General features: G+C 43.3%; 2 protein-coding genes across 3 annotated transcripts in view; both read left to right on the top strand.

The window, feature by feature from the left end:
- The window catches only part of COPA (COPI coat complex subunit alpha), a 50,289-nt gene extending 38,544 nt beyond the window's left edge, over positions 1-11,745 (top strand). The window contains exons 18-33 of the mRNA XM_060032607.1: positions 3,032-3,194; positions 3,297-3,443; positions 4,213-4,402; positions 4,525-4,620; positions 5,773-5,861; positions 6,055-6,178; positions 7,048-7,137; positions 7,318-7,427; positions 7,831-7,908; positions 8,072-8,140; positions 8,702-8,838; positions 9,100-9,286; positions 9,385-9,495; positions 9,814-9,975; positions 10,627-10,821; positions 11,085-11,745. Coding sequence (XP_059888590.1) covers positions 3,032-3,194; positions 3,297-3,443; positions 4,213-4,402; positions 4,525-4,620; positions 5,773-5,861; positions 6,055-6,178; positions 7,048-7,137; positions 7,318-7,427; positions 7,831-7,908; positions 8,072-8,140; positions 8,702-8,838; positions 9,100-9,286; positions 9,385-9,495; positions 9,814-9,975; positions 10,627-10,821; positions 11,085-11,144 — 2,008 coding nt within the window. The 3' untranslated portion in view covers positions 11,145-11,745. The remainder of the gene's footprint in view (positions 1-3,031; positions 3,195-3,296; positions 3,444-4,212; positions 4,403-4,524; positions 4,621-5,772; positions 5,862-6,054; positions 6,179-7,047; positions 7,138-7,317; positions 7,428-7,830; positions 7,909-8,071; positions 8,141-8,701; positions 8,839-9,099; positions 9,287-9,384; positions 9,496-9,813; positions 9,976-10,626; positions 10,822-11,084) is intronic.
- A 3,151-nt stretch (positions 11,746-14,896) lies between these two features.
- PEX19 (peroxisomal biogenesis factor 19) lies at positions 14,897-20,491 on the top strand. Of its 2 annotated transcripts, none has more exons than XM_060032571.1 (8): positions 14,897-14,976; positions 16,391-16,500; positions 16,933-17,098; positions 17,536-17,621; positions 17,835-17,996; positions 18,779-18,955; positions 19,122-19,166; positions 19,335-20,491. In XM_060032571.1, the coding sequence occupies exons 1-8, from the start codon at positions 14,907-14,909 to the stop codon at positions 19,416-19,418; spliced, it is 900 nt and encodes a 299-aa protein (XP_059888554.1). In that variant the 5' UTR covers positions 14,897-14,906; the 3' UTR covers positions 19,419-20,491. The 2 variants fall into 2 exon arrangements, with proteins under 2 accessions (XP_059888554.1, XP_059888563.1); XM_060032580.1 differs by having other exon boundaries at positions 19,300-20,491.
- The last annotated feature ends 5,250 nt before the right edge of the window (positions 20,492-25,741 follow it).

The following is a 25,741-nucleotide window of genomic DNA, read 5'->3' as shown; positions in this document are numbered from 1 at the left end:
TATTAAGTTTCCTAATTTGTGAACATGATATAGTAGTTCTTCATTTATTTAGGGCTTCTGAAACATCTTTAAATAAAGCTTTATAATTTTATCCATAGAGATTTTGCATTTTCTTTGGTTAGATTTATTCTTAGGCACTTGATAGTTTTTAATGCTATTTATAAATGCATAGTATCCATTTAAAAATTCAATTTTATAATTTTTCCTGATATTTAGAAATACAACTAAGTTGTTTTGGGGGTTTTTTGTTTTGTTTTGTTTTTTGCGGTACACAGGCCTCTCACTGCTGTGGCCTCTCCCGTTGCGGAGCACAGGCTCTGGACACGCAGGCTCAGCGGCCATGGCCCACGGGCCTAGCCGCTCCGCGGCATGTGGGATCCTCCCGAACCGGGGCATGAACCCGTGTCTCCTGCATTGGCAGGCGGACTCTCAACCACTGCGCCACCAGGGAAGCCCCATAACTAAGTTTTAAATTAATTTTATCTCAGAGACCTTGCTAGACTCTTATTAATTCTATTAATTTATTTATATTTTCTTTTCAAATACTCATAGCATCTGTAGGTAATGACACTTTTGTTTCTTCTTTCCAGCACTTATTCTTTTTTTTTTTAGCGCTTATTCTTTTATGTATTTTTCTTGTCTTACAGCACTGACCAAGATCTCCAGCACAGTGCTGAATAAACACGGTGATAGCAAACTTTCTTGTCTTGTTCCCAATTTACAGTGTCACTTTTCAGTGTATTGGCATTATGTAAGCTTGCTGTAGATTTTTTTATAGATACTTTTTATCTACTGAGGAATTTCTTCGCTATATCTCAAATGAATATTGAATTTTTTTAAACCCCTTTTCTGCATATATTGAGGTAGTCATGCAGTTTTTCTCCTTTTGTTGATTAATGTAGTGAATTAAATTGATTTTTTTTTAAATGTTAGACCAACATTGTATTCCTTATACAAATCTGACTTGGTCATGATGTTTTATCTTCAAATATTGCTTGTTTCAGTCTGCTAATATTTTGTTTAGGATTTTGCATCTTTGTATATATATGTGTGTGAGATTGCCCTGTGATTTCCCTTTTCCTTTCTGTCCTTGTCAGGCTTTGGTATTGAGGTAGTGCTAATTTCATAAAATAAGCAAAATAATATACTTTATTCATCTGTTCTCTCATTGAGTTTGTATAAGATTGGAATTAATTCTTCCTTGAATGGTAGGTAGAATTTGCCAGTGTAGTCATTCAGGCCTGGTACTTATAGGAGGATTTAAAAATATGATTCAATTAATTTTATGTAATAATTACAGGACTGTAGGAGTTTTCTGTTTCTTTTTAGTCAATTTTGGTAAATTTTACTCTTCTGGGAATTTGATCATTTAAAAACATTTATGCATATCCTCATTCTGCAAGATCTATAGTGATATCCCTTTTTGCATCCCTATTATTGCCATTTCATCCTCTTTTTCTTTTTTTTTTAAAGAAACTTATTTATTTTGTTTATTTATTTTTCGCTGTGTTGGGTCTTCGTTCCTGCACGCAGGCTTTCTCTAGTTGCAGCAAGTGGGGACTACTCTTTGTTGCAGTGCATGGGCTTCTCATTGCAGTAGCTTCTCTTGTTGCAGAACACGGGCTCTAGGCACACGGGCTTCAGTAGTCGCAGTGTGTGGGCTCAGTAGTTGTGGCTCACGGGCTCTAGAGCGCAGGCTCAGTAGTCGTGGTACACGGGCTTAGTTGCTCCGCAGCATGTGGGATCTTCCTGGACCAGGGCTCAAACCCGTGTCCCCTGCATTGGCAGGCGGATTCTTAACCACTCTACCACCAGGGAAGTTCCCATCCTTTTTTTCTTAATTAGCTTCATGAGAGGTTTATCAGTTTTACCCAGCTTTTGCCTTTATTGAACTTCTCTATCGTACTTTTGTTTTCTATTTCTTAATTTGTACTATTGACTTTATTTTTTGCTTCTAAGTACACTCTTTGTTTTAACTTTAGAAAGAACCATAAGGGCTTCCCTGGTGGCGCAGTGGTTGAGAGTCTGCCTGCCAATGCAGGGGACACGGGTTTGTGCACTGGTCTGGGAAGATCCCATGTGCCGCAGAGCGGCTGGGCCCGTGAGCCATGGCCGCCGAGCCTGCGCGTCCAGAGCCTGTGCTCCACAACAGGAGAGGCCACAACAGTGAGAGGCCCACGTACCACAAAAAAAAAAAAAAAAAGAACCATACAGTTTTTGAGTTGGATGCTTACTAATTTTTAGTCTTTCTCCTAATATTAAGCATGTAGACCTCATTAATTTTCAGTCTTTCTTCTAATATAGTATATGCACTTAACACTATAAATTGTCCATCAAGTATTGTGTTAGCTATAGCCACAAGTTTTAATCTGTAAACTTTTAATTTTTATTCAGTTTAAAATATTATGTGCTGGGCTTCCCTGGTGGCACAGTGGATGGGAGTCCGCGGGTTCGTGCCCCGGTCCGGGGGGATCCCATGTGCCGCGGAGTGGCTGGGCCCGTGAGCCATGGCCACTGGGCCTGCGCATCTGGAGCCTGTGCTCTGCAGTGGGAGGGAACACAGCAGTGAGAGGCCCGTGTACCGCAAAAAAATATATATATATTATGTGCTTTGCATCATTTCTTTGTACATCAGAAGTCTTCACATCTACCTCTCTTCCACTTTCACTTATAACTTATAAGGAAGGATTTAACTGTTTATAGTGGCCTAGTGATTATATATCAGAACTTAAGATTTAACTTTTAGGTCTGGTTCTGATACCTGTGTCTGTTAGATCCTAGAGTACTAGCTTATAAAGAGAAATCATACCATCTGCCCCATCTTTTCCCACTTCATACAAGAGAATAAAATAAATTAATTTGGTTCTGCTCTTTTTTGAATCACTTCCTATCTATACTATTGTTTAAATGGCACTTGACAAAAGGGTAATGAGAAGATAAAAGGCTGGGTCCTAGGCTTGTTTTCTTTCTTTACAGGCTGGATTTACTCTTACACTGACTTAAAGCTGTGCTCTCTAACTCTTATTCTCAGGGACTATGGGATCATCCGAACTCTGGATTTACCTATCTATGTCACACGGGTGAAGGGCAACAATGTATATTGCCTAGACAGAGAGTGTCGTCCTCGGGTGCTCACCATTGATCCAACTGAGTTCAAGTTCAAGCTGGCCCTGATCAACAGAAAATATGATGAGGTATGAAATGAGGAAGCATATTAGGAGTATTGAGAAGGGCAGCACTCCTTTTTTCCTATAAGTGATCTCTATTTCCTGCCCTAACCCTCCCCAAATGTCTAGGTACTACACATGGTAAGGAACGCCAAACTTGTAGGCCAGTCTATCATTGCGTATCTCCAGAAGAAGGGATATCCTGAAGTGGCACTGCATTTCGTCAAAGATGAGAAAACTCGCTTTAGTCTTGCACTGGAGTGTGGAAACATTGAGGTGAGAGAAGTATGGTTATAAGCCCCATATTGTTGTAGAGGAGGTGAGAGGGTTAGGGTGGCATTGGGAAGACATTATTCTGGGCTTGCTTCTTCAGCCAATATAATGGAATTAAGAATTTTTTTAGTTGTTAGATTGAGCTATCTTCCTGTTGCTGTTTGCCCATCTTTGCTTCTGCCCCAGCATTTCTATTGTTGTTGTCGCTCTGAGTTAGTCTGAATTCAGTAACTTTTAGAACAGAACCAAGATAGCATAGAATTTGGAAAATTTCATTATTTCCTTGACATTTGACTTGCTAACTGGCGGCTTAGATGAAGGAGTACTTATTAAATGTTGAGGCCTAGAGTCTATAGGCATTATTTTTAAATGAGGAGAAGCCTAAGGAAAATTGACTTTCTTACTTCTAAACTTCCTTCTTATTTCTTCTGAGGAGCCCCTGTGGATCTTCAAACCTGGCAAATGGGAAATATGATAGCTAAGCAAGAATTGGCCTTATGGAATCAGCAACTGCTAGAAGATGATTTTGTTGTAAAAGTAAATTTCTGAGGAGGAGGATAATGTGATGTGATTCTTCTATCCATGGATCCTAAGGGATCTTATTTGTTGATTGAATTTTCAGTACTATTAGATTGAAAACAAAGCTAGGAGGATTGAAAGTGTAAAGAGTTCCTTGGGAGATTTACTTAGAGACAGACGTTTTGACTGTAGTCCCTGGTTTTGAGTCACAATAACCTCCAACCTGTTAACTCTAACTCTGGGGATTCTTTAGATTGCTCTGGAAGCAGCCAAAGCACTGGATGACAAGAATTGCTGGGAAAAGCTGGGAGAAGTGGCCTTACTACAGGGGAACCACCAGATTGTGGAAATGTGTTATCAGCGCACCAAAAACTTTGACAAACTTTCCTTCTTGTACCTTATCACTGGCAATCTAGAGAAACTTCGCAAGATGATGAAAATTGGTGAGACCCCAGAAACTAAGGATGGGAAAAGGGGTCCTTGGGGGAAGGAAGAAGGCAAATAGAGGCAAGAGAGAACTTGAGAGAGAAGACCTAACTTGGTGTCTCTTATTGACTTGGTGCAGCTGAGATCCGAAAGGACATGAGTGGCCATTATCAGAATGCCCTCTACCTGGGAGACGTGTCAGAGCGGGTACGGATCCTGAAGAACTGTGGGCAAAGTAAGTATCCAGGACTCACTTCCTTTGGGGCCTTAGGAAGTATTTTCTCTTTATGGTGAGTTATTCATATGTAGTAGTGAGGGATTTCCCTTCATTGCACATTTTTTCAAGACTGCATGCTCCTACCATGCCCAGAGACTTTCTTCAAAGCCAAATGGAGGGACAGCCAGAAAATATAGTTTGGCTAGGCACTCTTAGGAAAATAGTTAATATCTTGGGGGAAATGGGTTTTAAAAGGTCCTGGAGCAGATACCGTAGTAAATGTGGTTGGTTGAATGCCATTAGAGTTTTATCGTTTTACTTCAAATCTGGAGGTTTCGCCCATTTATTTATTCATTTTATATTTAAGGGGTATTTTTTGAGAACCCACTGTATACCAAGCATTATACTAGCACTTGAGATACCTTAGGGAATAAGACAGGTGAAAGATGTGGTGTGGACCAAGGTGCTAGCTGTGAATGGGTGAGCAATGGTCAGATTCGGCATATATTTTAAAGGTAGAACCAACGTGATTTGTCGAAGGGGACTGGTTGGGGGGATGTGAGAGAGAGCAGACTGGGATGAGTCCAAGGTTCTTGTTAACACTGATGATAGATCTTAAGGATAAGCAACTGTTTTAGTTATTTATTGCTATATAAAAATTACCCAAAACTTAGTAGTTTAAAACAACAAATGTTGATTATCTCAGTTTGCAGCATGACTTAGCTGGGTGCCTCTGGCTCAGTGTCTCTCATGAGGCTGCAGTCAAGGTGTTGGCCAAGGCTGCAGACATTTCAAGGCTCAAGTAGGGGAGGATCCACTCCCACATTCGCTCTGTGGCTGTGGGCAGTCCTCAGGTCCTCACTGGCTATTGGCTGGGAGACCTCAGTTTTCTGCTCTGTAGTCTTTTCCATAGGGCAGTTCACAGTATGGCAGTTGGTTTCCCTTAGAGCAAATGAGGGCACCCAAGATGGAAGCCATAGTCTTTGTATCCTAATCTCAGAAGTGACATCCCATCATTTCTCCCACATACTGTTCATTAGAAGCGAGTCAATAGATCCAGCCCACACTGAAGGGAAGGACTTACGCAGGGACTTGACCAGGAGGCAGACATCAGGACACCAGTATTCACTTGGAAATGTACCTATACCACAAAGTCTGTTTTCTTAACAGAGTCACTGGCCTATCTCACAGCTGCTACCCATGGTTTAGATGAAGAAGCTGAGAGCCTGAAGGAGACATTTGACCCAGAGAAGGAGGCAGTGAGTCTTTATTTACATAAGTATCTCTGATTACAGGATTAACTCTGAGATCTTGGGACTATTTAAACCTACGAATGTTACTCCCCACCTGGTTACCAGGAGAGGCAGAGAAACAAATGAGATCAAAGGAGGCTCCATAACCTTCCCTAGATGGTTCCTGAGAGCTGTTTGCTTTTAACCTTCTATCTTTCAGATCCCAGACATTGACCCTAATGCCAAGCTGCTTCAGCCACCTGCACCTATCATGCCATTGGATACCAATTGGCCCTTATTGACTGTATCTAAAGGGTTCTTTGAAGGCTCCATTGCCAGCAAGGGTAAGTGCCCACTTCTTCCATAGCATTTTTGTTGTGTGCTTGTTTTCTGAAAAGCTGTCCTAGAGAGTACCATTAACTATTCTATCCTTTTCCTCTCTCCTTTTTTCTGTGTGATGCCTCATGCAACACTGAGATGCCAATTAAAGTTAAAGTCTTTTAAAAACTAAATAAAAGCATTATGGCATCATTAAAATTTGGAAGATAGGAGGGAAAAAGAGAGATGTTTCTTAGTCCATGGCTCTAACAACCACTGTTAACATTTTGGTGTATTTTCTTAGATTTTACCATATATGTAGTCATACTCTCCGTTCTGTGTTTTATCATTCATGACATACAATCTTAAGGTATAACTCAGCTACCTCAATTCTGTCACGTGGGTATACCCACTACCACTCCCACCCTTACACTCCTGTTTTCTCGGCTATGTCTACTAGTTTGTTTCTCCCAGCTGAGAGCCTAACTAGACCCTTGGGCATTTCGTGCCCAGTCCTGCTCTTTCTTCCATATCCTCTCATCTAGCCTTTGTCCTCATGCCCTGTACACACCGTAGTGGTGGTAACTTAGCAAAGATCTCAGCAAGAAATGCCAAGAGTTGGCACCAAAGGCTGGTTAGTAAGAAATTGTTTGAGGCAGTTTTTGGTAGCAGGAAGGCCAGTTGTTTTCATCTCTCTTCTATTCCCTCTCTCTGTGAAACCTATGCTAACCAGGTTAGCATAATATAGATATCACAAAAATAAACAAAAACAGTAAGTGGACACAACATTGGCACCTGCTTCTGTAAGGATGCAACAGTTTGCCTGCAGAGGAGGCCATATCTTAGACTTAGCTGGCTGTAACCAGCTCCTCCTTTCTGTTCCTTCCCTCTGTAGGGAAGGGAGGAGCACTGGCTGCTGACATTGACATTGACACCGTTGGTACTGAGGGCTGGGGAGAGGATGCGGAGCTGCAGCTGGACGAAGGTATGCATGTTCTTCTAGGAGTGTTCTGGGCAGATGGGCTCCCTGGAGTGGGACTGGGTTGTGGGGCAGTTCTGCGGGGTGCTGGACCATAGGACCAACAAGGATCCCAGTGTTTTTCTTTCCTTTGGCTAAAATTGTGTCACTTTGAGAATCTATGTTGAGCCTGGATTTTCCTTACAGATGGGTTTGTGGAGGCTACAGAAGGTTTGGGGGATGATGCTCTTGGCAAGGGACAGGAAGAAGGAGGTGGCTGGGACGTGGAAGAAGATCTGGAGCTTCCTCCTGAGCTGGTATGTGGAATTTTCACCCTTGTAAGGTTCTCTCCATTTCTCCCTGTGGAGGCCGGTGGCCTTATCACCCCCCCAACACCTGTCCTGAGGTCCCTGAACGGGAGGGGGTCTGGATCCTCCTAGTCTGATGCTTAACTCCCATTTGAAAGAAAGAATAATAAGATTAACTAGGGTAGTGCCAGTGTCATCTTATGAAAAGGCAGCAAGCTTTTTTGCCTGATTGGCGCTTTTGGTGTATCGTTTTGTTACTGGGAAAGCTTCTCCTATTTTGAGAGTCATCTTCCACAACCACCACCCCTCTTCCCCAACAGAGGCTGGGAATAAGGTAGAGTTGTGTTTAGATTTATCAAGGCAAATTGCTTGAATGGCTTAAAAAATGACTCACTCTTTATTTTTCCCCTAGGATATACCCCCTGGTGTAGCTGGTGGGGCTGAGGATGGGTTCTTTGTGCCCCCCACTAAGGGAACCAGCCCAACTCAGGTAAGCAGGGAAACAGTCCTGTAGGGATAAGTATTTCTGAGCTGGCTATACTTGATTAATGTGTAAAGAATATCGACACTCTTCTATTACAGATATAGAGTAGGACTGTTGGGAAGAGAAAGACCAAAATTTCACTTATCTTGGGTTTTCTGTTTCTTGTTAGATCTGGTGCAATAACTCTCAGCTTCCAGTTGATCACATCCTGGCAGGCTCTTTTGAAACAGCCATGCGGGTAAGTCTTAAAGCTACCTTGGCTTTTGTTGAGTGTGCCTTGCCTACGGTCCCAGGGGGATGATTGATTCATCTTAACCAAATGGAAATTATTATACCCACAAGGGCAGAGGTGTATATTTAACGTGGAAGTCTTTGGTCTTGCCTAAGGAAACTTGCCTCATAAGGCCTTCCTCTTACGTGCTTTCAGTCTGGCTTAGTAATCTCGTAAGGTGGATTCTTCCAGCCATCTTCCACCCATTTATAGCGTGCTTTCTGGCTCACATCAGTGAAGTGAGCACCCCTTAATGAACAGGTGTAGTTTTTGAACACTAAGCCATCTGCTATCGTAGCAATAACAAAAACAACCACAACTGCAACAGCCACTAACATTCAGTGTTGACTGTGTGCCAGGCATTATCATAAATGCTTTATGGGTATTATTAAATGAGGTAGATCCTATAATTAAATATAATTTACTGATGAGGAAACAAGTACAGAGAAGTTAAGTACCTTGCCCACTGTCAACTAGTTTTTAAGTAGCAGAGCCCAAATCTTATGTTTCTTTCCTCTTGTATTCCAGCTCCTTCATGACCAAGTAGGGGTAACCCAGTTTGGCCCCTACAAGCAACTGTTCCTGCAGACCTATGCCCGAGGCCGTACCACCTATCAGGCTCTGCCCTGCCTGCCCTCCATGTATGGCTACCCTAATCGCAATTGGTAAGGTCCCTTGCTGCTGGCTTCTCTCTGTTCCAACTTAGGGTAGATATTTCAGATGGTAACCTCAGAGACAGAATTGTCCCAGAGCTGAGGTTTCCTAGTAGGAAAAGATCTTTGGCTTGGCACTCTGTCAGGTTTGGTTTACACCTGCTGCATCCATTTCCCTAGTTTCTTTCTCAGTAGGGTGTTGTGATCATGTTGCCAGAAGAAGAGGTTAAGTCCTAGTGGGCCCCTGATCATCCTGTCTTCTTTCCCTTTCAGGAAGGATGCAGGGCTGAAGAATGGTGTACCAGCTGTGGGTCTGAAGCTTAATGACCTCATCCAACGGTTGCAACTGTGCTACCAGCTCACCACAGTGGGCAAGTTTGAGGAGGCTGTGGAAAAATTCCGTTCCATTTTACTCAGTGTGCCACTTCTTGTTGTGGACAATAAACAGGAGACTGCAGAGGTAAGAGCAGTCATAGTGTCATAGTCATACTTGTCATAGTGCTGGGCACCCCCACCTTCTTGCCTCTGTACCATGACCTTCTTTTGCCCCCTCTCCAGGCTCAGCAGCTCATCACCATTTGCCGTGAGTACATTGTGGGTTTGTCCATGGAGATAGAAAGGAAGAAGCTGCCCAAAGAGTCTCTAGAACAGCAGAAGCGCATCTGTGAGGTAAGACCTCTGGGCCTCTAAGCAGTACAGAGGCGTCTTCCCTTTTACCCACTATTAGGTCTGAATTCTTTAGGTCACAATATGGGGAGTAAGAGAAATTTGGGCCCATTTCTGTGAGGAAAGGATATATTTCTCCACCTGTCTTCCTCATCTCATCAGTCCTCCATAACTAGGAGGCAGAAGATTTCTCTGCTTTATAGCCAGTCCTGTTTTTATTTGGTTGTTTTGCTGTGTTTCTAATGCATATGTGACCCCTTATAAATGACCTATCCCAGCTTTAGCATCAGCATGGCATGTGTTCCTCCTTCTGTCCACCAGATGGCAGCCTATTTCACCCACTCAAACCTGCAGCCAGTGCACATGATCCTGGTGCTGCGTACAGCCCTCAACCTCTTCTTCAAGCTCAAGAACTTTAAGACTGCTGCCACCTTTGCTCGGCGCCTGTTGGAACTCGGGCCCAAGCCAGAGGTGGCTCAACAGGTATATGGGAACTCCTTTAGTGAGCGTAGGGGAACTAGATCTGCTCTTACGTGGAGGGAGTCGAAGACCAAGGTCCTTGTCTCTGAAACAAAGTGCTGTATAACAGCATTCAACAAAAAGAGCCAATAAAATACCATCCTCTACTTACTGGCATGGGGACCTCCTTTTGTTCCTGGAAACTGAACTAATATCTTACTCAGACATGGCACCACTGTGAGAGTGTGACCTGCAATATGGAACAGGTCCTCTGTACCTGAAAATCAACCCAGTCCTGTCCTTAAGTTCTAGATTTCCCCTCACCACCACCACTAGCCTCCATATACATGTCCCATTACTTGTGTTTTCCAAAAGTTTTCTATTTGTGCAGTGAAAGCCAGTTTTAACCCTTTCAGGGCTAACCCTGAGAATTCTCAGACTTAGTGGAGGAGTATGGGTCTAGATCCATGGAGCCACTTTGGGATAGAGAAGGAGAAAGCCTGATACAACAGGAATACCCCTTCACATATGACCTATACAGAGGACGTGTTCTGTATTCATTCAGTACAATTGCATCTACATCAAAGAAACTACTAAACTATGGTGATGAGATCATTTGAGTTGTGGTGTGCAGCTTTCAGTCCTTGTAAATAAAATATTCCTTCACTCTTTTAGACCCGCAAAATCCTGTCTGCCTGTGAGAAGAACCCCACAGATGCCTACCAGCTCAATTATGACATGCACAACCCTTTTGACATCTGTGCTGCATCTTATCGGCCCATCTACCGTGGAAAGCCAGTGGAGAAATGTCCACTCAGTGGGGCCTGCTATTCGCCTGAGTTCAAGGGTCAGATCTGCAGGGTCACTACAGTAAGTACTGTCCTTGAGAAATACATCTAGAATTCTGTCTTGAGGGAAGGACCAACTAGCATGTTGGTCCTTTTTGTCTCCTGTATTTCCCCCTCACACCTTGAGGCAGTGACACTGGAGGAGGGTAGAACTTCCCACTGCTCCTTCCAGTCAGTAACAATAACAAACCACTCTACTGTGCTCATTGAGGTGTGGAGGGAGTAGGCTTTCTAGGCTTCTCACCTTCACAAATCCCTAACTTTCTTCTATTTCTTCTTCCATAGGTGACAGAGATTGGCAAAGATGTGATTGGTTTAAGGATCAGCCCTCTGCAGTTTCGCTAAGGCCTGCTTCATGTGTGTAGGGTTAAGCACCGTGTTTTCCCGCAGACAGTTAGTCTTTATATCCTTCTAACTCCTTCTTCCTCAACTACCCTTCATATTATTGATGTTTAGCTCTCTCTACCCTAAAACCTAATGTCCTTTTCTCTTCTTCTATGGCTAATCAAATGTCTAAACCTGACCTTTTTTTTTTTTTGCCTCTGAGGACCTCTCATCTCAAGGTAACTACAGTTGTGGTCACGATTGGCCTTGCCTTCCCAGCTTAGATCTTTCAAAGAACATTTGTGATGAACATTTGTGAAATAAATTCCTGCTATATTTATTCCTTCCCTCCCCACCACCTTTGTGTACTTTTTGTTAGAAAGGAATGAGATGTAATAAATAAGATAGCATCTTTTACTCAGTCATAACAAGCTGTCAGCCATCCCCGTTTTCCTTGGGCATTTAAACTCCGAGGCAGATATCCTCTGTGTGGCCAGAAACTTAAAATCTGAGAAGAAACTATTTGATTTTCCAGAAATGGACATCACTTTTTGTTGACTTGTTCTTTACAAAGATTGTTCTTGTATTTTGTTTCTCACACTAAATAAATAAATTTCTACAAGAGTTTTGTGGCTTGCCATTTGTTTCCTGGATACTGTCATATTCCTACTTACTCCATGTAGCTGCCCCATCAAAGCAGATACCTTTCCTTCAATAATTATTTTTAATTACAAAGGTAATAAATACCTATATGTTTTTTAAAGTACATATTTTTCATAGGATATAGTGAATTGCTGTGAGAATGGTAGAAAGCAAGTAGTTCCCCTATTCCATTATTGACTGCAACCTTCCATCTATTGCTAATTATAGAGTGTATACATTGAGCACCTGCCATGTACTTGGTACTGTTCTAGATGTTTTATGTGATATATATGTGATTAATTAGTAATACATTGTATATAGTACAGCAATTACAATGGCAATACAGAATTTTGCTTGTCATGTACTAAGATTAATTCCATAGAGTGATGTACTGTGCCTTTGATTAAAATATATACTTTTTTTCATTTTAAATTCATGTTTTCAATAAACAATACATTCATATAGTTCAGAAATCAGTAAATGTAAAAAGCTATTCTGTAACATCTTCCTCCCACCTTTTTCGTCAGCCACCTAGTTCCTATCGCCTTCCCCAAAACAGGTAACTGCCATTGTTAACTTCCTTATATCCTGCCAGAGATTTTTTGATGTATAAACAAGCAGTTATGAATATGTTCTTCCCTATCCCCCTGTTATACCTAAATGGAAGCATACTAATGATTTTAAGTTGCCTTGTTATTCATGGATATGTGAGTTATTTCCATTCTTTGGATATTATATACAGTGCTGCAATGAGCAACTTGAACATACATTGGACGGATGTGGAAAGTGAATCTGAGGATAAACTATAAGTGTAATTCCTGCTGTCAAAGAGGGCAGGGCTTTGTATCTTTTTAGCTTTAAAAGATACTTTCTTAAACAGAATCCCCAAATTAAGCCTGCCCTCTCAAAAATTTGCACGCTATTTTCATAACACTTTCTCAAGTTATAAACATTATTTCTGTAACCATAGGCAAGTTGATGAAAAATTTGGCAAAATGGCAAAAATTTTCTGTAAATTTAAATTATAAAATTAATTTTGCATACCAACATAAACATTCTGAACTGAGGGATATGAAAAAAGTGGACAGTCATCATGAAGCTTATGTAATTGGGGAAACAAAATGGATACATGTGAAATAATTAAATACCAGGAAAGAATTTGAAGTTGGTTAATAAACAGTGGACAGCCATTAAGTCCTTACTTGAGAGAGTGATATAAAGAAAATGTTGTAAAATACTGTTTTGCAACAGTGTTCACTATACGTGAAAGGTGGGAGGTGAGTAAATACTGAGATGAGGTGTTAGGCTTATCAATAGTAAAGCAAGTTTAAGAAATAGTGCAAAGGAAGAATCGTGCTTATTTTCAACTCCATCTTAATTCTTTTATTTACCATCTGATGTTTTCCTTATTAACATACTGATATTACCATATTAATGTAAAGCCAATATAAATACCTGTAATGTGTGCTTGATATAGTCATATTAGAGATTACACATGTAAGCAGTTTGGAGTTGAATGAGAAAGTTAACCTGGAATAGATGTTACAGATGTTTGGGAGAAAGAGATTAATCAGGGAAGGACCTTAGAGTCCCAAATGTAATGTTACATATTTGTAATATGAGTCCTAGAGTGGTGAAGGGTTTTGAACAAAGCAATTTAAGAGTTGGGACTGGAATTTAGGTCTTCTGACTCCAGAGTGTTTTCTCCCAAATCACAGTACTTGTGCCTGGAAGAACACAGTAGGTTTTGCACAGGTATTTTAAAAGTCTGTGCCCTGTATGTCAAGGAAAGAGTAAGTACCTAAACTGGTGCTTGACACAAGTACTCAAGTGTGTGTTTTGGAAGCTAAGGATGAAAGTCATGACATAACTTTTTTCATTTAGTGTGATTTCTCCCTTTTAAACTTTATGGTACTTTATCCTTACTTCTTATAAGACACTTAACCTTGTGCCATACTTACTGTGTGTATGTCTAATCCTACCTCCAGCCTAATCCCCAGTCAACTACCTTACAGCAAGGGCTGGTCCTGATTTCTCTCTCTGCCCTCCACTGTGCCCAGCATAGGATATTAAACAACAGCAGATGCCTTCCAAGGGCTGAGATAGGTTTGTCAGGCAGTTGATGCATTCTCACAGATCTGAATAGCACAATTCCAGAGGAGGGAAGGGATGTCTGGAGTTGTCTATCTGAGTGTCCTCCAACTACACTCGACTGAGTTCTGCGAAGAGAAAAGGAGATAGGTCAGGGAAGGCAGGTCTATTACCACTACATTCCAATTGCCTCCTTGCTTAGTCCAAGGTCCAAGAGTCGCTTTTTCTGCCTGATTTAATTAACCAACATTGAGTTCTAAGTTATTGGCACTGTGACAGTTTTAATGAGGTGCAGGGAAATCAGAGATATCCACTAGATTCTGCAGAGAAACATGCCTCATCAGGGCCTGGGAAAGCAAAGAGCAGCCAATGAGTGCCCAAGTTTTAGTCCCTAGCCTAGGAGCTGGGGATGCAGCAGTGAACACGACAGATGAAAATCCTTGCTATCATGGTGCTTAAATTCCAAGGGGCTTGAGAGGAGATAACGATAAATAAATAAAATATATAGTATGTCAGATAGTGGTAAGTGTTGAGAAAAATAAAGAGGAAAAGTGGATAGGAAGTGTATATGTGTGTGTGGGAGGGGTTGTAATTGTACTTAGTGAGGCCAAATAAGGCATTTCAGAGAAGATGACGTTTGAGTAAAATACAGAGGGAAGTGAGAGGAAACTAGCATGTTGGGTATGCCGTTAACTATCGTTATTGATTACACATGCACAGCTTCTGGTTGTTCGTAGGCAGTTTGTCCCAATTTGGCCTACCCACAGTTCAGGAAGAAATAATAAGCCAGGTAATGCGGGCAGTTGAAAGAAAGGAGGCCAAGCCAGTAAGAAACCTGGCAGAAGGTAACAGTAAATTCCCCTCTGTTGGTTCTACGTCCCTGGAGAAAGAGTGGAAGAAAAAAAAAAAAAAGAACCGAAGCTTCCTGTCCCTTTAAAAATGGCGGCCCGGCACGGGCCAACAATGCCATTGGCTGCACGAGGCAGAGGGGGAGGGCGCGGGGGGTGGGGTGCAGAGTCCTGCCTCCTACGGCACGGCGGAGGTGGCAAGATGGCCGCGGCCGAGGAGGATGGTGGTGTTGGGGCTGAAGCCGACCGGGAATTGGAAGAGCTTCTGGAAAGTAAGAACCCGTAATGGGAAAGGCCTGAAGGGGGCGGGTGTAAGGATCCCTTCAGGGGGTTAGGTGAACCTGAGGTATTTGGGGCGGAGCAGGAGAGGTTCTCCAAAGGTTGGTCGGCGGCGGAGAGTCTGCGACCCCCGAGATAATCTCTGGGTCACCCTCTCCTTCGCGGCGGGAGCTGAGGAGCTCGCTTTGGGTCCCTGAGCGGCCCAGACTGTTGATTTCCTTGCTGGAGGGGAAACTAACCCAGAGGACGATGTTTCACGATCCCACTCCAAACTCCCCTTACTTTTTAGATTAGTAAGTTCTTAAAGTCTGACTTTCTCCCCGCCGGCAGCAGCCTTCGGTCCTCGGTGGGCCGCGAACCGGACATCCACGGATCGCTTCCATTAACTCTTAGCGAGCCCGAAGTGCGTCCTTCTGTGCACTGTCCTGTTCTCCTTAACACAGAAGACACGCCTTTCCTTCTCCCAGTCCTTTCACCTTTCTCTCACCAGGCCCCTTTCCAGTTCTTTCATCATGTCAGAGCTCAAACACACTCCCTTCCCATTATTTTGAAAAACAGGGTGAGACGGCCTCTGGGGAAGACAATTCACCCTCTTAAAAGAGGGTGGCTGTACTTTTCCTCCTTAGCCCTGTTTCTTGCCCAGAGTGGGGCCGCTGCCCTCCCCTTACACTTAGAGTCTGGCAAGCAGAATGGTGGTGAGGACAGAGGCTTTTCAGGGAAGAGGTGAATATTTTTTTGTTTCTTGCTCAGTCACAGAGTGGGCAGGCGGAAAGATGAACAGAAATTGTGAGAAGTGCTAAGTGACTGTGTGAGTCTGCAGAGAGGAGGCCAGAGGGAGCTCTAAGAGCTTTGGGGAGGGAGAGTGAAACTGGAAGATAAGGGAGTTCAGTGCCCTCCCATGGAGTGTAATATGGAGTCCCTCAGTTCATTACTAGTACCAGGACCCATGGGGAGCTAGGTGAAACATCTTGTGGCTTCAGCTTTCTTGCCAAAGATTATTCCCTTTAGGGCTCCAGAATGAGTTCAGGGGGTTAAGGACATCTGTGTTCTCTGCTCCCCTTGGATATCTGTATGGGATTTCTAGGAGTCATTAAAGAATGGCAAGGAAGGCACTGTATAGATGGAGATGTCTCTGCAGAAGTTTTAACTCTCTTCTCCCAGCTCTGAGAGAGATGCTTGTTCCACCTTAAGAGATTTCTTCCCCTTTGATGACAATAAATTAGGTAATGGGGTGGGAAGTGGGAGGCTTATTGAGGGGTGGGTCAGGAAAGGGAGACTCAAAAAAAGGAGAAAATTTAGGAAAGTTGACAGTTTGAAAGATTGTCCTCTTAATGCTTTGCCCAGAAACTCCCCAGCCTTGCATCCTCATCCATCCCCGAATACACGCCGTGTTTCTTGTTTCTGAAGGTGCTCTTGATGATTTTGATAAGGCCAAACCCTCTCCAGCACCCCCTCCTACCGCCACAGCTCCTGATGCTTCGGGGTCCCAGAAGAGATCGCCGGGAGACACTGCCAAAGTATACGTTCCACCCACTTAAGGGATGGGGGGGCGGGCAGTGGGCATGCAGCTCTGAGCAGAGGTTGGGCAGGCCCCTGTAGGCCAGAGGGGAGGTGGGGGAGGTGCCTTGGCCTCACATTGCTGAGTGCTCTTGCAGGCCTCAGTCCTTGTGAAACAGGGACTTCAGATTGAGTAGAGGGATCTCAAGGAAGTTCTTTAAGAAAAGAGCAGATTTAAATGGTTGGATTGGGAGTGACACTCCATACCGTTCCCTCAGTGGCCAGATACCTTTTTGCTGCTCTTAGTAAGAGAGGTAGTCAGAATGTCCAGTGGAGGTGGGTAGGAGGGAAGCACTGCATTTCCCAGAGCCACTGCCTGTGACTTTTGTCAGAGGCCATGTGCAGTGGAGTGCCAAGTAAGAGATGCACTTAGGCCACGTTCTCCCCTGCAGGATGCCCTCTTCGCCTCCCAAGAGAAGTTTTTCCAGGAACTGTTTGACAGCGAGCTGGCTTCCCAAGCCACTGCAGAGTTCGAGAAAGCAATGAAGGAGTTGGCTGAGGAAGAGCCCCACCTGGTAGAGCAGTTCCAAAAGCTCTCAGAGGCTGCTGGGAGAGTAGGTGAGGAGGGGACCCCAGACAACTGAAAATGTCTGAGCAAACCTCCTAGGTCATTGTTGCTTGAGGACACCAAACTTTGTAAAGTTGACAGCAATTATGATACCACTGCCATGGGATGGGGGAGGAGATGGGAGGAGGCATGAGACCCTGTTTAATGAAAAGCATGAGATAAGTTGGAAAGTAACAGAAAAGATTATTAAAAAGTGACCATTTTAAAGGTCACAGTGTTAATGTGGGTGTCATTGTGGAGAACAAACTGACACACAGTTCATGTAGTTTTATGAAAATAACTATGAAGATAACCATAGAGTATTCAAAGATGTGGAGTGCTAGTGATTCACTAATAAATGCTCCATATCCAAGCTGGTAACCAGGTCAGTCCAGGCAAGCAAACAGTTAAAATCCTAAATGAACTTGGCTCTTTTCATCTCTCCTAGGCAGTGATGCGACTTCCCAACAAGAATTCACTTCTTGCCTAAAGGAGACATTAAGTGGACTAGCCAAGAATGCCACTGACCTTCAGGTGAGGGGGAAGAGATAGGGAACCACAGGGGGCCCACTCCTAGACACTTCACCAGCAGAGTCTCAAAAGGCAGACTCTTGGGTATCATCTCAAGTCTGTCCCTGCCTGACTACTTTGCTACAGGCAAGTTTAAATAGTTCTTTCCCACCTGAAAGGTTGGTGAGCATCCCAAGAAGGTAGTATACTTGCTCACCTCCCTCCTGTCCTTTCTAGAACTCTGGCATGTCAGAAGAGGAGCTGACCAAGGCCATGGAAGGGCTGGGCATGGATGAAGGAGATGGGGAAGGGACCATCCTCCCCATCATGCAGAGTATCATGCAGAACCTCCTGTCCAAGGATGTGCTGTACCCGTCACTGAAGGAGATCACAGAAAAGGTTTGTGAACTTCTAATTATGCTTTTCCTCTTTGTTCCCCATTGTATCAGCTCCTATGAGCTGCTTTGTCTATTTAGAGCCTGCAGAGATAGAGTAACTCAAGTGTACAGGTTCATCTGTTTTTTTCTCCTTTATTTATTTGGAGGGGGAGAGTTAGGGAGGAGTTGCATCTCCAAGAGAATAAAGCTACCATAAAGTTGCATCTCCAAGAGAATAAAGCTACCATACTAATAAATATTCTGACTAATAAATATGTTTAAGGTAGAAGGGGAAATCCTTCAGCTCTAGTTTTCTGTAAATTGGTCTAAGTCTCTGTTGTTGTCTGATAAACCTTTCTTGCATTTCCAACTTCATTAATTTCTCCAATAAGGTTTCACTGAGGATTTACTGGCTTTATGCTGTTAACAATTTTTAAGAGTAGTTTAAATGATGGTCTCTGCCATCACAGAGCTTATAGTGTCACTGAAGAGATTTTTAAAGGTTGTTAAAACAAACAAAAAAGAAGGGATATGTGACAGAGATCATATGTGGCCCTTAAAGCCTCAAATATTTACTATCTGGCTCTTCACAGAAATGTTTACTGTCCTCTGGTGACCGTAAATGCTAGCACAGCCAGGTGATCTGATTGAAGTGAGTGCTACTTCTCATGCTGAACTCGCTGATTTAGCTTTTCCTTCTCCTATGTTCCCGTCCCCTTCATGTTTTACTCTTCCTCATATTTTATTGCCCTTACTTATTCATTGTTCACTTACTTCCTCCCCACCCATTCTCTCTTTGCTTAGTATCCAGAATGGTTGCAGACTCACCGAGAATCTCTACCTCCAGAGCAGTTTGAAAAATATCAGGAACAACACAGTGTCATGGGCAAAATATGTGAGCAGTTTGAGGCAGAAACCCCCACAGATAGTGAGGCCACTCAAAAGGCTCGTTTTGAGGTGGTGCTGGATCTCATGCAGCAGGTAAGGCCTCCTCTTGCCGTCTGCCCGCTGCTGCTATCTGCTTGCGTGTTCAGTGGAGGAGGTGTCCTGGAAGGAGGCCTCCCTGCCCAGCCGAGGTGGAGGAGGGAGCACAGGAGAGGCCACATAGCATGGTCTTATCTCTTGTTCCTCTTTCCTTATTTTCCAGCTACAGGATTTGGGCCATCCTCCAAAAGAGCTTGCTGGGGAGATGGTGAGTATACCTTCTCATATACTTTAATCTTAGCCCCGGTTTCCAGTATTTTGTAACCTTTAATGATTTCACCTAAGGTGATAATTGTGGCTGCTGGGGATGGACCTTCAAAAGCTCTAACTTTCTGAAATAGGAGGAGTTATCTGAGTCCCTTCATCTCTTCTCCAGCCTCCTGGCCTCAACTTTGACCTGGATGCCCTCAATCTCTCGGGCCCACCAGGTGCCAATGGCGAACAGTGTCTGATCATGTGAAACACAACATGCTTTCTTCCCTGATTCCCAGCCGTGGGGGAACGTCTGGAGTCAGCAGAACCACTGGGAGCTGAGGCAGGAGTGTCGTCTACAGGAGTGGTCTGCCCACTGCCATCTGTCATCCCACCCAAGATTGTGCCATACCAGCGGAGGCTTTTTCTCTGTCTTTCTAGGAATAAGGCCTGTTCTGCAGATCATTTCTGTGAACCCTTTCCATTGTGGTTTCTGCTGCTAGCAAAGGCCCAGCTACCTACCAGGTGAAGGAAGGTGTCCCTTTTGGGGCATGCACCTTCTTTCCTCTCGCAAAATAATGTTATACAGGGCCACACTGAGTTACTTTTGTACCCAGGGTCTTCGTGCCTTGTGTCTACTCCCTGTCTTGGACCTGGGGAGCAGGGACAGAGTCCTAGGACTCTATATTTCTATAGTTCTCTTGGGCAGCACCTGTGGGAATGAATGGGGAGAAACTTAGCCTAGGCTGGGGGTTTAGGTCTGTCACCACACCCTCTTGCCTTCAGACTGTCCTGAATTCTCTGAAGGGAAAGTAAGTGGGGTGGGGGGGGCTTTTGCATCTAAAAATGCTACTCTTTCACAGTAGGTTGAAAGAGAAGCCCTGGGATTCTCCTCTCTCCAGGTACAGAGTCCTCAATTGCCTGTTCCAGCCTGAGAACTCAAGTAGCTGCCCTGTTCTTTCTATAATGCTATGTGATCTGGGTGAACTCAGCCCTTGACCTTCCTTTATCCCCTGCCTCTCCTCTCATCTCTCTATTTTAAATACCTCTTTATTCCAACCCTTCTCTGAGCCCAAACTGTGACAAAGAAGGGCCCATCCTGTTTCCCCTTATCTAGTCCATCCACCACCCTCACTGGCCCCCCTATCTCCCTGGCAAATGTATATAATTATAGTGTCAGGTCTAGGAAATGAATTACTGTTCTTCCCCAGATACATTTTGGCTTATTTGAGACATCTGATTCCTTTGAATCCTGTTCATTGATTCAGGGAGGTAGCTTGGGAAAGGCGGGGTGGGATGCAGCCTGGGTCCTTTTTCCTGACTAATAAATATTCTGAGTGAGGGATTGAGCCTGTTTTTCATCCAAGTCTTTTCCTAATCTTCCTCAGCTTCTCTAAGCTGCCGTGTGAGGAATGTTAGCATAACATTGCATTACTGGGTTCTACCACCACTTCCCTTCCCCAGCTCAGTCTGCACCTCAGTTGGCAAAGGAGACTGAATGGCCATCTTTCCTCATTTTCTCTGAATATTTCAATTTGGGAAGCCCTTCGATTGGTATTGTATTTTAACATTTCACAGTATTATTATTAATGTTAGTAATATATTGTTAACATGTTTACTAAATTATTTTTCTTTGAGCTGACCTTGCTTTTCTCTGTGGGAACCAGTGAATCTGTAGACCTTGGCTGCCACATATTGGTGGATACTCTGGTCAGACCAGCTGGCTGTCCTGGTTCAGCACTGAGAAAATAACTTCCAGAGCAAATTTGTACTTACCATTTGTGGCACTTTGAGCTCCTGACATGTCACTTTCCCTTGGATTAAGACTTTTCACCCCTTAATATCCCACACATTCTGTGGTATTGGCGAGGAAGGAAATGTTCTTAAGGCCTGAGGTTGTTTGGGAAGGTCCAGCTACTGTACCTTAAAGTACAGAAGAGCCCGGGTCTGAATCTGAGACTCCTCTCCTCTGCAAGAGATGGGAAAGTGCAGGCAGAGTTGTGATGATGGTCACAGGACGTGAATGGCCAAAATTCTCTCCTTATAACTAGCAAAAACTGGATGAGGAAAGAGAAAAAGGAGGGAAGAACGAAAGGGCCTTGCACCTTGAGCTATGTGCCAGTTTTCCTTTACACATTCTCACTTCTGCTGGCCTGGCCAGGGCTTACGCCAGGAACCTAAACAGATGCCACCTTAGTTTTGTTCCCAGGCCATTCATTTTCATTTTGATTTTGATTGAACATGAACAAATTGACCTCAGGTTACTCTCTGTTCCAAAAATACTATTTGAATTATTCTAGGACTTGTGGAAAGATGGAGCGGTCCTTCTCAAACTGTGATAAAGGACCAGGTTTTTTGTTTTATAAGTATCCTGTCCTTTGTCCACCAATATGTGTTCCATATGTGCAGTTCACACTGTGGGCTACCCACCACACAAGTTTGACAACACCAAACTGACAGACCTCTTCCGCAGGATAAGGCCACTGATGATGCATTTGGATATTATAGCAGTCAAAATGCTAGGGACTTCCCTGGCAATCCAGTGTTTAGGACTCCGAGCTTCCACTGCAGGGGTCATGGATGGGTTCGATCCCTGGTTGGGGAACTAAGATCCCGCATGCCCCATGACGCAGCCAAATAAATAAATAAATAAAAATAAAAAACGAAATGCTAAAAGGTTTCTGAACACATTTAATTTCTAACTCATTCTTGTCGCAGACTGGTGAAAAACTGTTCACAGACCAGTACAAATTTCCAACCACCTGAGTAGCACTGCTCTAGGGCCCTCCTCAGTCTCTCCACAGTTGCATCAGCCAAAGGGATACATTTCTATACTTGTTCCATGTGAGGGTTGCTTCTACTGAACCTTTTCTTCAGCAAGAATGTGTCGCTATAAGGACGTTTCTAGTATTTTTCTAGCCTTCCTTTGCTGCTTAAAATAACCATCACAAAGCTTAGGTTTAAGCTGTAAAGTGTTTATGCTGCTCTCAAACTTTAAAGGAAGTGCCCCTTTGTTCCAAAATTCTGTACATTAGAAAACAAATTTGTAATTGTTTGGATGGTTTAATTAAGAATCAAGTTAGTACTGTGATAATCATGTTCCTATGATTCTGGAACATCCTGGCAGGGGCCCCATGAGGTGCTTATAATGTGCTGTTGAGATGGCTTTTTGGGAGCTTGGGAGAAACGACGGCCCACAGTAAATGAAGTAGAGATGACAGACCATCTGAAAAATGATCAAAAGGCTTAGAGGAAGTGTGCATGCAAGAATGAATGTATATTTCACTGGAAAACCCACCTGCTGACTATGTTTCTCAGGAAGGCCTCAGGAAAATTTTGTATAAAAGAAAGGCACTAATGAAGGGGTCACCAGCATGTTTGAGAAGTTAAGAAGTGGTTGTCTCTGTGGGTGGAGGCTGATGGAAGAGGATATTTAAGAACTGGTTTCCTTGGTAGTGGTGGGGCTAATAGGATCCTAGCATTTGGCCCTGATAGCAGAGGCCAAATGGCAACACTTAACTCTCAGAAGCAGGGTGGGTGAATTTCCATAAGGGCAGCACGGTCAAGGTGGAGGTGGCTAATGGAACGTGGGTGGTCTTAGGGACCATATAGATGGACAGTCAAGTAAGGTATTGATTTACATATAATTAAGAGTGACCAAGAATGATTGAACAGAAGGCTGAGGTCAGTAACTTCAATGAAAAGTCACAATTCCTTGCCTAGTTTATAGGCCTGAGACAGTTGTCGGACTCAATCTATCAATTGAATGCACAATTTACTTAGTTAATCATACACTAGGGAAAGAAGACTACCCAAAATTTTTGAGTTGGAAAACCAGGGATACGGGGTCTGCGTTACACTGATACCAGGGACCCAGAGCACCATCACAGTACCTCCCATTCCTGCATTCCCCCCGCCCCACCTCACCCCAATTACAGTAGGAAAATATAGGGTCAGATAATAAATGGAGTGCTTGCCTAGGTCTGTCTCACAGTGGGTCCCAAAATCCACTTTATGGTCATTTTTCCAGTTTCCCTAGATAATCAGAATGGACATATTTGGTAGTTGGCAGAGACCCCAAGTAGAAGTCCCTGAAACTGCACCCGCATCTCTGCCAAAATAGTAAATAAAAAGTAATATTGCATTCTGGGGGAAATGGCAGCAATTCGTTACACTCTTAAAAACTTAAAAGGGTGCAGCGATGTTGGTCCCCATCATATCCTCATTTAGTTTCACCATTCTGGTCCTTGCAAACATTGGGTGGGATGTAATGGACTACAATGGACTGCTGTAAACTTAAGCAGTTAGTAGTCCTGATTGTAGTACTGTGATGGATGTATTTTCTTTTTTTCTTTCTTTTTTTTTTTTGCATTGTAACTTCATAATATGATTTTATACATTTATTCTGAGAAATAGAATAGAAAAGCAGCCACTGTCAAGCAGGAGCTGTTCTGGCCCTTACAAGAAGGTCTTGATATTTTTCTGTTGAATACAACCAATTTTACATCAGACAAGCTTCATCTCTGGCCTGTGTAGTTAACGAGACACTTCACCTGCAAACACATGTTGAGTCCACACTCAGTCTGAGAAAACATCAGCTCTCTTTCCTGGTGTCAGGACTTAAGGAAGCTCAACTTCTTGATGTCTCATCACAGAAAGAATTCAGTGAGAGACAAAGTGATAGGTAAAAAGTGGATATATTTAGAGAAACACACTTCACAGACAGGAGTGTGGGCCATCTCAGAAGGCAAGAGGCCAGATGTATTTTCTTTACTGGAGAGTGACGCAGCCTCTGATATATTATGTGGCTATTAATATGTACCATCTGGCCTTTTTTACAGAAAGTTTCCTGATCTAGTGAATATATTCTTTCAATACTAATAAGGAAGAATCAGAAGCCGTTGGAATCGCAAGTGATGGCCAACAGTATATGTTCACAGTTCTTTTTTTAAAAATATTTTATTTATTTGGTTGTGCTAGGTCTTAGTTGTGGCAGGCGGGCTCCTTAGTTGTGGCTTGCCAGCTCCTTAGTTGCGGCATGCATGCGGGATCTAGTTCCCCGACCAGGGATCAAACCTGGGCCCCCTGCATTGGGAGCTCGGAGTCTTAACCACTGTGCCACCAGGGAAGTCCCTATGTTCATGGTTTTGATCTAGAGCTATGTTAATTTTTCTCTCTTTCACAGTATAGTCCAAAAGGACCTGGATATTCTGTAGAATATCACATTTGTTTGCTTTATTAAGCTTATGCTACTCAGGTATTAAGGATATGCTAATCAGATCTGAGGAACAAGCAGTGTCAAGTATTCTGGATTCCTTGGTGAGACACATACACTCCAGAGGGTGAGAGAGAAATTCTTCAAAAGATGCAGGGCCCTGCCATGTTGGTTAGGTTTTTAGGTGTCCAGTGATCTGGAGCATTCTGGGACATCCTCTCTAGTAAAGGTAAGTTATTGTATCTTGTGTCTTTTACCATAAGAAAGTAGCAAAATACCTTGGTAGCATATTCCAGTTTTGGAGGCAGCATATTTTTGAACTTGGGAATGCAAGAAAGGCCTCTACAGCAGGTCCAGCCTATGATGCAAGCAGTCCTGCTGCTTGGGCCATAAGACCCAGAAAATTCCATGGTACTAGAGGTATCTGTGGTAGGAAAATATGTGTGTGGATTCTCTGGCAATCCACAGTAGGAGAGTTCCAGCACAGACCTCTTGGGTTCTGGTGTAAGGTGATGCTTCCTGCAGTAGAGAAAGTTTTACCATTGCAAAGCATCTCCTGGCATACTGTTAGGTCCTGATAGAGATTCAGTGCCTAACCACGAAATATCAAGTGACTATGTGACCAGTTGCCCATATAAACAGCCTGTTATTGTCAGATGTTTCAAATCATAAGATTGGGTGGATACAATAGCAATACATATTAAAATGGAAATTGTACAGTTTGGAAGAAGCCCAATCAAATTTGGCACAAGTAAGTTAAATTGAACAAAGGGCCCCGGGCCTCCATATTACCAGCATCTGTTGCACTAATACCTTTCTCTTAGCTCATGCCTATGGCAACATAAGAATTCCTTCAACCATTTGACAGAGGAGGAAAAAATCCAGGTCTGGTTTGTGGATGCTTTGTCTTGATCATGTTAGGGCAAGCCAAGTATGGACTACTGCTTCTCAACCGCCTCTTCCTGAGTGGTCCTGAAAGACAATGATGAGGGGAAATTCTCTCAATGAGTAGGGCTTTAGGCAATTTACTTGACCATCCGCTTTGGAGAGAGTAGTGGCTGGAGGCAAGTATATACATGAACTCACAGTCAGTGGGCTGGTTGGTCAGAGGCCCAGAAGGAGCAAGATAGGAAAATGGGGTCTGGTGAAGAGCATTTGGGTGGATTTATGAGAGGGGGACTTATGAAAGTATTCACCAGAAGGGTGCTAAATTATAACTATGGATAGGATAATTTAGTTAGGAAACTTTCAGCTATCCCAGTTCTTGCACAGTGTGTTTATAAATAGAATCACCACGGTGGCAGAGGTGGAGGCTGTTTTTTGGCCTATTAACATGGACTCTTCTCTTAGCCGAGGCTGACTTAGCTCTGCTATTT

This window comes from Delphinus delphis, chromosome 1 (genome assembly GCF_949987515.2).
Source record: "Delphinus delphis chromosome 1, mDelDel1.2, whole genome shotgun sequence".
NCBI lineage: Eukaryota > Metazoa > Chordata > Mammalia > Artiodactyla > Delphinidae > Delphinus > Delphinus delphis.
This window is presented reverse-complemented; position numbering and strand designations above follow the sequence as displayed.